General features: G+C 33.2%; 1 protein-coding gene across 2 annotated transcripts; it reads left to right on the plus strand.

Annotated features, from left to right (window-relative positions):
- Positions 1–3,295: 3,295 nt before the first annotated feature.
- Positions 3,296–8,060, plus strand: LOC112419868 (F-box/kelch-repeat protein At3g23880). Of its 2 annotated transcripts, none has more exons than XM_039832332.1 (2): positions 3,296–5,490; positions 7,509–8,060. In XM_039832332.1, the coding sequence occupies exon 1, from the start codon at positions 3,360–3,362 to the stop codon at positions 4,524–4,526; it is 1,167 nt and encodes a 388-aa protein (XP_039688266.1). In that variant the 5' UTR covers positions 3,296–3,359; the 3' UTR covers positions 4,527–5,490; positions 7,509–8,060. The 2 variants fall into 2 exon arrangements, with proteins under 2 accessions (XP_039688266.1, XP_039688267.1); XM_039832333.1 differs by lacking the exon at positions 7,509–8,060 and adding an exon at positions 5,935–6,242.
- The last annotated feature ends 4,939 nt before the right edge of the window (positions 8,061–12,999 follow it).

Here is a 12,999-nt window from a genome sequence, read left to right on the forward strand (position 1 = left end):
AGGGTGATGATTGCTTCTATTATCCAGACAACCTCTCAACCGATGTGAAACTCTTTAACCATGCCTAACATACTCTTAGGCTTTGTTTGCGAGTTTGCAGGGGAAGGGAGGGGAGTGTTTGGAAAAAAAGGAAGTGGAAGAAATAGAGGAAATTGGGAGGAGAGGCTTTGGGGGCTTATTTAATTTCAAAATATAAAACCCTTCTTGTTTGAGGGAACTAAAAAATTGTATTGGAAGATGGTTTTGGGGGGTTTATATGAACTCTTTAAATTTATAATATATGTTGTTATAATATTCTTAAAATTAAAAATATATTAATCATAAACATTAGTTTATCACCCTATAAAAAAATTCTCTTTCAAAAAACGTGAAAGATTTCTCAATTTTCCCCTATACTCCAGACCCCCCCAAAATTTGACAACCCAACCTTATAAATCAGAGTTAAATAAGTAAATGGTCCTCCTAAATATACCAACATTTGATTCTAGTCCCTCTAAAATTTTCCTTAGGCTTTTGGTCCCTCCAAAATTTTCCATTCATGAAATTAGTCCATAATTTTTAGTCAACTCATGTCTAACCTTCATATTTTTTAATGAAATTCTTCATAAATGGGAAGAAAATTATGACAATATTTTCCAAAAAATATTAATTTTTTTTAACAGAACATGAATTTAATATGAATTTTTTAGCATTCAAAAACATAAAAATTCATATTTAATTCAAGTTTTGTTAAAAAATTCTAATTTCTTTTGGGAGAGATTGTCATAATATTCTACCATTTTATGGGAAATTTCATTGAAAAATATGAAGGTTAGACATGAGTTGAATAAAAAGTAAGGATTAATTTCATAGATAGAAAATTTTAGTGGGACCAAAAGTCTAAGGAATATAATTTTTTTTTTTATAAGCAAGGAGAGTGGACAGTCATCAAGAAGCAACATCGACATTCCAACTAGGTTGGCAATTCGAGAGACCTCCATCTTATGCTGCTAAACTCTAAAATATTATTAAAAAAAGGGGGAAAATAAATACAAAGGAGGGGGGACTAGGACAAAACCTCCAAAGAGAAAACAAAAAACAAGAATAAAGAAAACAATATAAAAAACACCCTACAACATATTATGAAAATCTAAAGTTGGGTAAACCACAACTATCCCTAAAGAAAACAACCCCATCAGGGAGAGAAGACAATCAAACCATTCCTTGCACATCACAGTAGCAAGCAAAATTAGAACAAGTTTATGAGACATGTATAAATTCTTTAAAGCAATCCGAGTATCAGAATTATCGATACCTCTAACATTCCAATAGAGGAAATTCATTAAGCAGTCGTATGATTGTCACCCCGAGCACGTGTTTTAGGAGGCTGCTTAGCCAAGACTTGTTGCAATTTAATTTTCTGTTTCTGCTTCTTTGTAAGAACCGGCGTGAAGTCTTCAGCAACTGACGTTGCATCATATTCACGAACTCTGTCCCATAGATCAAGACTGTTGAATGTTTTTGCTGGAAAACGACAACCTCTTACTCCTTTGGTATTGTCAAAGCATCAAAGAAGGATATATTGTTTTTGAAATTATATTTACAATAACTACAAAATAAATTTATGACATAATTTGGGTTAACATTCTTCATTTTCATGATTTCTTTGGAATAATGTTGTAGTTTTCCACATATACATTTGTACTTTATCATAAAGAACATCACAAGGAAAATCTAAAACACAATGTAGTCCAGATCAGAGAGAAAACTTCAAATAAAAAGAGGTTAGAGATAGGGGTACCTGTATACTCCAATGCATAATGCACATCAAAATAGAAGAAAAATGAATGAGACGTAGAAAATCAAAAACACAAAACATGCACATGCAAGACAATATTCATTTATTAAGTTCATGTTTGGATTTCTAAAATCACTCAAGTAACGTGATTTTGTCAAACTTACTTTCTATCTAAATGAGTATTAAACCAAGTTCAACACTTCAAATTGGAACTGAAGAGAAAAAAATTATGAAAGCATAACATCTTAAATGAATACACCCTCCGTTCTAAATTGTATGACGTTTTGGGCATTTCACACATATTAAGAAATGTAATTTATATTGTGTGGGAAAGAGATATTATCAGTTGTTTTACAAAATTATCCTTAATAAATTATATGAGAAAGATAAATGAAAGAATTGAAAAAAGAAAGAGTAATAAATAGTTAATGATATAATAGGAAAAATAACATTAATGTTTCATTGGTATTCTAAAGTGACATACAATTTAGGATAAATATTTTTTAATTTGGGACGGAGGGAGTACCGCTTCCTAATTAAAATCATTAATGTCATACCCATTATTAATTATTGTATAATCATTTCCCATGTTAATGATTAGTTCCTCTCTTTTTCCCGTTGATCCTTTTCTTCATAAGCAACAAATTCGCTTCTTCTTATTCGTGTTTTATTACAAATTACAAAATAATGCAACAAAAAAAAGCATATCAAATTAATTTTTATTTATTTAGAAATATATAAATTTAAATATATTCAATTACACTAAGAAGGGGTGGACAAACTGCTTTCATGTGAATGTTGCCTTGTTGCTCGTTTCTAGATGTCTTGCTTTGGACAGCTTCGACGCACGTTTCCAACTCTGTAGGCACAGATTTTTGTCTTCTTCTCTTTGTTGCTTAGGCATTGGTTATTAAAGCTTAGTATTGCTTGGATTTGAAGAGTATAGGGAGTAAAAAAGGTTCGTGAGAAATGACCATATTACCATGCCCATGCCCCCTCCTCCAAAGGGAAATGACCAGATTTTTATCAATGCTTCCATGGCATGATACGAGTTTTCATTTTGATCGTTTGTCGAGCCACCACCCTTCATTATTTTGTATGTTGCCTGCAAAATTCTTTTGCATTTCTTGGCGGCATAGGATTTTAACTCGGTTAAGTAGAACATTGGAGCTAGTTTGAACTTTTTTCCTTTTTAAAAATATCATTTTTATTGGTAATAACCATGGCTCTTACAATAGTTTATCGTATCAATTCCGTAATTTAATCTCCTGAAAGTTTTTTCATTTAGCTATTCTATAAACATCTAATAACAACCTCAAATGATGTGCTTGTTCACCTCGACTATACTCCGATAAATCCGAATCGTCCATAGTAAATCTAGGGTGCCTGTTTGCTCTTTTCACCCCCTCAGAATTTGATACAGCAAGCAATTCTCACATTGGGCTGGTTCTAATGGTAAAGCAGGCCCATGTACCAGCAAGATAGACACCTCTCCAGTCACGACTTAAAACCTGCAGAGAAGACGACAGAACCGCTAAACCCTATTCTTTTTTGCTCATCAAATCAAATCGGTGCTAACAACATGGACAGCGAAGGCAACCACCAACGCGACACCGTTTCTTCTCCTTCATTGACTGATGAAACATTAGCCAAAACCCTAACATCATCGTGTTCACTTCACGCGCCACCACAACTTCCCACTGTTACTTTGGATCTCATTTCAGAAATTCTAACTAGACTTCCAGTGAAACACCTCCTTCAACTCAAATCTGTCTCCAAGTCATGGAATTATCTTATCTCCGATCCCAAATTCGCCATAAAACACCTCCGCCTCTCAAATACGTACCTCGTCCATCCCAATCGCTCAAGCAACAATGTTCTACAGTCTTACCTACTCGACTCTATTTTCACCGACGATGTAACAACTAACTCCTCCATCGCGCAGCTTGAGCTACCTTCCAACCAGTTTTCCTGTGTTGGCTCGTTCAATGGCATCCTACTTCTTGTAAGTGAACATGGAGGCTTCCTGAATCTTCGATTGTGGAACCCTTCCATTCGAAAATTCAAGGAATTGCCCTCTCTTGAAAAGAAACAAAATGTTCTTCGTCACGAATTAATCTATGGCTTTGGCTATGATGTTACTGCTAATGCTTACAAGGTGGTGGTTGGTTTACACGTACGTGATACTAACCATGAGGTGAAAGTTCATGCTTTGGGCACCAATTCTTGGAAAACCATTCCAAAATTTCCTTTTGGTTGTGTTCCTTTGCAATTTTTGGGAAAATCTGTGAGTGGCACCATCAATTGGTTGGTTGCTAGACAGTATGATAACAAATTTCAAGATTGTATTGTTTCACTTGATCTGGGAAGCGAGTCTTGTAAGGAAGTTTTGCTGCCGAAGGAGGTGGATACATCTACTCTGCGTTTGCGTTGGTACTTGGGTGTGTTGAGGGATTGTTTGTGCCTGGTGTTTGGTCACGATGTTTGGATTATGAAGGAACATGGAAATAATGACTCGTGGGCTAAGTTGTATAGTGTTTCTTTCATGCGAGATTTTCCTTCATCTTTTGCCACTATTGAAGTACTACATATTTTTAAGGATGGCTGTTTGTTGTTGGATTGTATTTATGAAGGGGAAAGGACACGGAAGTTGGTTTTTCACAATTCTAGAAATGGCACTTTTAAGTTTAGTGAGTCGAAAATCATGCGTGACGTATGCGTTGAGAGTTTGATATCACCTTGTTCTTAATGCTAGAATGCAGATGTGGGGCTATATCACTTGAGAGTGAGACTAAACTAAAACCTTTATGTCAATTTCTATTTAGGATATTTATTTTGTACTTGTTCTGATGATTGGTTACTTCATGGATTATTGTTAAGGTTCATTTGAATATGCAGTAGTTATTTTTATTTATTTTTGTTAGAAGGTTTTGTTCTCTCATGCCTTTCATTTTATATAGTTCAAAATCGTGCATTGATTTACTTGGTTTGAGGTTAGATTTTCTAATTATCAACTTAGATGTTATCCCAAAATCATGTTTTTTAACATGCCCTGGTCATTGTGAAAATGACATGTCATGCCTTTTACTATTTGGTTCTTCTCAACATGACTTATCCCCATACCATTTTTTCTTACTTTTTCTGGTATCCTTAATGGAAGGGAAAACTTCTGCTAAGTAATGTGGAGATCAAGTTCAAGTCCACATTCTGTCCAAAATATGAACATTGAATTAAAATGAAAGAGAAGGATGAGGAATTAGTTCATGACTTTGACTTCAAAGCCATTTTTGGGATGTACTTGATGTGTGTCCTCGTATTAATAACATAACATGATGCTGTTTAGTCTGAATATGTAGGTTGCAACTGAAATTGTTTCACTAATAGAAAAATATGTAGCAACTTTAAGCTATTCTAGTTTTTTCTAATAGACATTGTCATTTTTTTTAACTAGAATATTCTAGAAATATGTATCAATTTCAAAGGTTATTGTTTCAAAGTGTATTGTTGCATTGCTTCCAAATACTCTGCAAAATACAAGCAAACAGCGCCGCTTCATCCCCTGAGAGCTGCTGTGGTACCTTGAAAATAACATCTGCTGCAGAATTTGAATCATCACTATCTTCTTACCTTAACTCTCGATTTTTCTCAACGCGGCAAAATGCTTCATAGCAGAATAAAGGTGCAACATCACTATCTTCTTGCTATGGAAAAAGGTACGCGGGTATCAATCATGTCTCTGCAAAACTCGCATGATGATAAATTTTTTGTTGTTTATTCCAGTTGTATAAAAGCATATTATTTATATCTGAACTAGTCAGGCCTTTTTCCTTTTTAAAAAATAAATACTTGTTGGGCCTTTTGAGTCGCTAATACTTTACCAATAGTGTTTAAAGAGTTGGAGAAATAAAAGCTAGAATAAATACATTAGTGACAGTTTAAACTAGTTTTCTGTTATTGCAGGGAGGACTTTTAATACTTAAATTATATTTCAAAAATCAGTTTCAACCCCATTTTCAACAGAGTAATAGACTAATAATGCCCATTGATTCTGTGAATAATATTTTCGTTTCCTGTTTCAACCATATATTATACATAGCCTGCCTATATTGTATCTCCCTGAAGTAAAACCATTTAAACCTTAATTCTTTTAAAAACAGGTGACGTTCCTTGTGAGAATTTACTATTAAGGCAAGTGTCGAGTCTCCTGAGAAGATTGCCTGCTATTGAATCTGGGAAATTTCAAGATGATTTCTTGATTTTGAAAATTTCACTATAAGCTACAACCTTTCTTTTTTTGGTTTGGGGAAGATAACCTTTGCAAGTAGCGGGGAGGGAGCATTGATAGGCTTAAAATTTTTTTTTTGCACGGTTACCGTGCTTGGTTTATTTGAGTTTTTGTGTGCATAATCATATATATCATGACATGAACTATGTTGGATATTAATGCTTGTTAGAGTTTAGAAAATGAAATGTGTACAGGGATTGATATGAGGAGAGTGGACTGAGCCAATGAGGGGGCAATCAGTCATTCGTATTGGTACTTTGTAGTTTTTGGCTACACAGATAATGCGTTAAGCATCTTCTCTCTGAGCTTGGCTCTGAGATTGCTGTGATATGTTTCTGTATTAGTTCCTATTTTCAGTAATTAATAATACTCTGATTTTCTTAGCTTGAGTGGTCTCTATAACACCAATACAAATATAAGGACTATTCCCACTATGAAATGTTGGAGATTATTGCTATTACGATAATGTTTTTCTGTGAAGATTCATGTTGCTTCACTATGGTATCTGTGCTGGATTGTGGGCTTAATATCACAGTAAAATATAGCATAAAGGCTCATATACAGCAGCATTCCCTAGGAAAAGCATAACCTTCAGTCAGAGGTGCTTCCCAAGGGAGAGTCATTTGAGTAGAGTCTATTCGAATGTATAACTTAACTTAATGGATGGATTCTATTATGTCGTTATGCTCTATCTTGCATGGTAGATTCATGATGCCCCATTTACAATGTAGCCTGTTAGGGACCTAGAACCTAACGGAGAAAATAACACAGCAACAAATGGAATGTATTATTTATGAAAAAGGAAAATTACCGTTGAACGGTACTCCTACTGCCCAGAGGAAAGCTCCTCATAGATAAGAGATTACTCTCTAAAGCCAAACCAAATGCTTTCTAGCAGAAAAAGGATTCTAAATACCCTTCCCTCTCCTCCTATGCTCACTCTCACCCCTGCCACGCCTTATTATTTCCCTCTTCTTTCCTATGTTTTGAGAACATCACTCTCCATCTAATGGGCTTGTGCAACTGATTTGCCAATTGTCTATTTGGGCCCAATTCTCATTTGAGGTCTTAACATCCTTATTGGTCTTCTCCCTGTGACCTTTTTTATACCCCTCTTAACAATGTTGAACAATTTTCTTCACTTGTCTTGTATAGAAGTCATTGCAGTTTTCCAGTCATCTCATTGTATGCATACTGTATATAGGTCATTGAATGGATGCATCACAACATCCTTATTTCCATATCCGTTATCTTTTTCTCACGAAATTAGTAGAAATATGTTGATGGTGGATTAGGTGTGTTGCGTAACATTTTCCATGAGATATGTGAATATATTTTCAAAACTAAGGAACTTGAATGCAATTTCAGTTCAGAATTTTAACTTTGTATTGTATCCATGTGTTGTATTAATACATGCTCTTTTTTCTTAAATCTGTCTTCCTGTAGTGCAATGATTTGGTGGACAAATTCTCTACTGCTTATGATAGACATACCAGAAGGGGTGGACGAACTGCTTTCATGTGAATGTCGCCTTGTTGCTCGTTTCTAGATGTCTTGCTTTGGACAGCTTCGATGCACTTTTCCCACTCTGTAGGCACAAATTTTTGTCTTCTTCTCTTTGATGCTTAGGCATTGGTTATTAAGAGTAGTGTTATTTGAACAACTCTTTTAGTACAACTTTTGTGACAACCTTGTTATTCTTTCTTCTCATTGGTCAATAACAATGGAGAGAGAAAAAGGAAGAGAGAGAATAAGAAGATAATGTGAGTATGAAAGAGAAAGTTGTACAAAAGTTATACAAATATTATTTCTCGGTTATTAAAGCTTAGTATTGTTTGGGTTTAAAGAGTATAGGGAGTAAAAAAGTTCGTGGGAAATGACCATATTACGACCCCACCCCAAAGAAAAAAGGAAATGTGTTGGTTTTTACATTTGTGTAACAAAATTGCAAGTTGAGGGCACACGAGTTCATGGCATGATACAAGTTTTCATTTTGATTGATTGTTGAGCCACCACCCTTCATTATCTTGTACGTTGCGTGCAATTTTTTTTTTACATTTCTTGGCGGCATAGGATTTTAACTCGGTTAAGTAGAACATCGGAGCTAGTTTGAACTTTTTTCCTTTCTAAAAATATCATTTTTATTGGTAATAACCATGGTTCTTCCAATAATTTATCATATTAATCATGTAATTTAATCTCTTAAAAAGTTTTCATTTAGCTATTCTATAAACAACTATTAGTTTATAAATGACATTTCAGTAAGTGAAGAAGCGCAAATCAATTTTAACCTAGAAAGGAAAAATTGACACAAAAGTGTATTCCGTTTATATATGTAATATTTTAAGCCGAATGTTTTTTTTTTTTTTTTTTATTTTAACCTAAAACACACTATAATATCACATCTAAAATATATTTATTTGGTGACTAGGTTTGAAGTATAAAAAAAAAGTTTACTTATACACAATTTTGACAAGTTAATAATCTATATATTAGCTAGCATATAATTTGAGAGTAAAAGAGTGTAACAAGAGAGTATCACTATACTCCGATAAATCCAAATCCTCCCATACGAAATCCTCTTCCCACCCCTTCAGAATTTGATACAGCAAGCAATAACTGAGAATTAGTTAAAAAAATTCTCATATTGGTCTGGTTCTGATGGTAAAGCAGGCCCATTTACCAACAAAAGAGGACCCACCGCTGCCACCTCACCTCATCGTTCTTAGTTTCTTGCAGAGAAGACGACAGAACCACTAAACCCTAATCGTTTCTGCATATCTATTCCTCACCAAATCGGTGCTAATAACATGGACCAACGCGACGCCGTTTCTTCTCCTTCATTGACTGATAATTTGAGTTCTTAAACTAGAGTAGCACCATGAATGTCTTCAACGTTGCTGGAAGTGACTCGATCAGCACACAAGTGAATGAACCTACATTGAAAAAGGACTGTTTGTTTAAGTGCCACCGTGTTTGAAATATGATTGATACTATCACTTCCACCACAAAATGAAAACAACAAGGTGAGTTTGCATTCTCTATCCATATAATATGTTGATCATTTATCGGCATCCTAGTTTTGTATGGAATATGTACAATATAGTCTTCTTAGTCCTTGTTCAATTCTACAGGTAGTACGGGGAGTACTTCTTAGTCCTCTTAGCTCTGAATTTTTGGTGCAGAAACTTAATTAACCTTTGTTTTAAATGATCTGCCTTAGTTTTTCTTTCTGAAACCAGTAGCTTGGCATGCTCAGTTGTATAGTCAAATAGTGTATTTTCACTGTTCTTGGAAATGAGTGAGATTGAAGAGATTTTGAATTTCCCAACCCTCATTCTACCATTTTATTTTTTCGTTTCCGTCGCTGAAAGTTTGACTGATTTTCTATGTTTTAGCATTGTTTGATTGTTTCATTTAGATTCTTAGTTTGTCGAGAACTTGTTATATTAGTATAGAACTTCATATTGTTATTATCTAGTGTTGGTGATGATAAACCAGAAGCTTGGCATGTTCAGTTTAGTTAAATAGTACTGAATGAATATTTAGAGTATCTATGTAATATTTTTACTCATTTTCACTAACTAATGGAAACTTTTGATTGTGCACACACCATGGAATGCAGATATTTCACTCAATCTATTCAAACTCTATTAATGGATATTTCCTAATTGTTTTGTTTGTATTTGTCAGGTAACATGTGGGCATTCAAAGAAGCTAAATTCAATATCAAAGTATCAAAGAAGGATATATTGTTTTATAAATTGTATTTATATTAACTACAAAATAAATTTATGACATAATTTGGGTTAACATCCTTCATTTTCATGATTTCTTTGGAATAATGTTGTAGTTTTCCACATATACATTTGTACTTTATCATAAAGAACATCACAAGGAAAATCTAATACACAATGTAGTCCAGATCAGAGACAAAACTTCAAATAAAAAGAGGTTAGAGATAGGGGTACTTGTATACTCCAATGCATAATGCACATCAAAATAGAAGAAAAATGAATGAGACGTAGAAAATAAAAAATACAAAACATCCATGTGCAACAAAATATTCAATGATTAAGTTCATGTTTGAATTTCTGAAATCACTCTAGTACCGTGATTCTGTCAAACTTACTTTCTATCTAAATGAGCATTAAACCAAGTTCAACACTTCAAATTGGAACTGAAGAGAAAAAAATTATAAAAGCATAACATCTTAAATGAATACCATGTAGTGCTTCCTCATTAAAATCATTAATGTCATACCCATTATTAATTATTGTAGGGTCCTGCTAACCGGTGCCCTCGGGGTACTCGTTAAGCATACCATAAAAGTGAATTATTACCATAAAATGAAATTGTTTTTGACTTTATTATAAATTAATCACACAATTTCAGTGCATTAACTACTATATAATTTTCTTTTTTATATCTTTAACCAGTACCCAGGGGCACCAGTTAGATTTCCCATTATTGTATAATCATTTCCCATGTTAATGATTAGTTCCTCTCTTTTTCCCGTTGATCCTTTTCTTCATAAGCAACAGATTCGCTTCTTCTTATTCGTGTTTTATTACAAAATAATTTAACAAAAAAAAGCATATCAAATTAATGTTTATTTATTTACAAATATATAAATTTAAATATATTCACTTACTTAGTGCATCAAAATTAATATTAAAATATAAATGCATAGAAATTAATCTGATAGTATTCTCTTCTTTTTTTTTTTTTGTAAGAAAACCAAAAAGAGGAAACTGGATGGTTGCTTTGGAAGAAAAAAAATCAATAGGAAAAAGAGAGGAAGTTCACATTAGCTTTGGAAAAAAAAAAAAAAACCAACAATACTAACACCACAAACAACGAAAAAGTAAGGTAATAATCAAAGATTGGTATTACTTTGGTGGTTTTAATAAGGATGAGAAGTAGGCAGAAGAAAGAATTTATTTGCAACGAAAGATAATCTTCTTATCAATAGATGTCTTCATTTAAGGTGTTTTGTTTCCCTATTTTTTTTCTTCATGTTGCGTTCCTATTTGAAGTGTTTCATTTGGTTTAATAATCATCTATTATAAAAAAAATATTCTATATGCAAAACAAAGCTAATGCTCCTTAAAAATCAAATGACCTTAAAAAGCATCATGAAAAAAGATTCAAACTTTAATCTTTTTGCATTCAACATGGCACGAAACACACCCGGAGTTGTAATCCACGAGTAGCAGGATGATAAACCCTAATCCACGATCTTCAGAATTGAAACGAAACTCGCACGAAGTTGTACTCCACGAGTAGCACGACGATAAATCGTAACCCACGATCTTAAAAATCGAACCAATCTTTCAGATATCAGATCTTGGTTCGATTTTGAAGATCGTGGATTAGGGTTTATCATCGTGCTACTAATGGAGTACACTTCGTGCGGGTTTTGTTTTAATTCTGCAAATCGTGGATTAGGGTTTATCATCGTGCTACTCACGTGGATTACAACTCCGGGTGGGTTTTGTGCCGTGTTGAATGCAAAAATATTAAAGGTTGAATCTTTTTCATGATGCTTTTTAATGTCATTTGATTTTTAAGGAGGATTAGCTTTGATTTACATAAAATAATTTTTTTTATAATAGATGATTATTTTTTTATATAGGCATTGAGTTTGGGAGAACGACGGTACCATAGCGATTTCATCAATCCAACCATAATCCTAATTAGTAAATAATTTGAAACTTGTGTATGTTTTCTATTTATTCTTTTTATTGATCAATTATTTATCATCTTTTCCTTTCTTCATCGCTTTCGAAAGGGTAAAGAAGGAGATCAAGAAAGAAAGAAAAAATAGAAAACATGCACATGCATCAAAATATTCAAAGTTCATGTTTGGATTTCTGAAATCACTCTAGTACCGTGATTCTGTCAAATATACCTTCAAACTAAATGAGATTAAACCAAGTTCAACACTTCAAATTGGAACAGAAGAGAAAAAAAAATGATGAAAGCATAACACCTTAAATGAATACCCCAATTGATAAGATGGTTGTTTTGTTGCACAACTTCTTGGTTGCACCATGCGGTGCTTCTTCCTAATGCTTAGTTCCTCACTTTCTCCTGTTGATCCTTTTCTTCATAAGCAACAAATTGACTTCTTATTTCTGTTTCATTACAAAATAATGCAAAAAATAATAAATTCTATTTATTTGTGATATAAATTTAATTATATGTACTTACACTAAGTGCATCAAAATTAATATGATAATATAAATGCATAGAAACTAATTTGATAGGATTTTGTTTTAATAAAACAAAAAAGAGAGGATACTTAATTGTTGCGTTGAAAGAAAAGAATCAATAGGTAAAAGAGAAGAAGCTCACATTAATGCTGGTTTAAATAGGCAGTGAGTTACCATAGTGATTTCATCAATCCATCCATAAACCTAATTTGTAAATAATGTGGAACTTCTGTATGTTTTGTATTTAACTATAGCATGGACAGTCCAGTATAAAGTACATTAACTCATCCCACAATAAAATTTGGCTCACATCATCTTATATGAAAAAATTATATAAAACAAAATAAATAAAATATTTATTTAACAGATCAAAATCCATTGTACAAAAAAAAACACATCGAAATCCGTAAAGCAAGGTGAAGGAACCAAAAAATATAAAACAAAACAAAGCAGACTAACGAAATACATGACGGTAAAACCAAACCACATGTATGCCGTTTTGAAGAAGAATCAAGAAGAAAAAAAAAAACAAAAGTATACCTTCAATGTAGTGATGAACTAATCTATGTCGTGTTCACTGTCACCAACCACATTGATTTACATGCCACCGTGAGAATCACCTCCATCTGAATTGCAAACCATCCGTGATGCTTGAGTTGAATGTGTGGATGAGAAGATGTTGTGGCAGCAGAAAAGAAGAGTTTGATGAAATTATGAGA

The sequence above is a fragment of the Medicago truncatula genome, chromosome 3 (assembly GCF_003473485.1).
Source record: "Medicago truncatula cultivar Jemalong A17 chromosome 3, MtrunA17r5.0-ANR, whole genome shotgun sequence".
NCBI lineage: Eukaryota > Viridiplantae > Streptophyta > Magnoliopsida > Fabales > Fabaceae > Medicago > Medicago truncatula.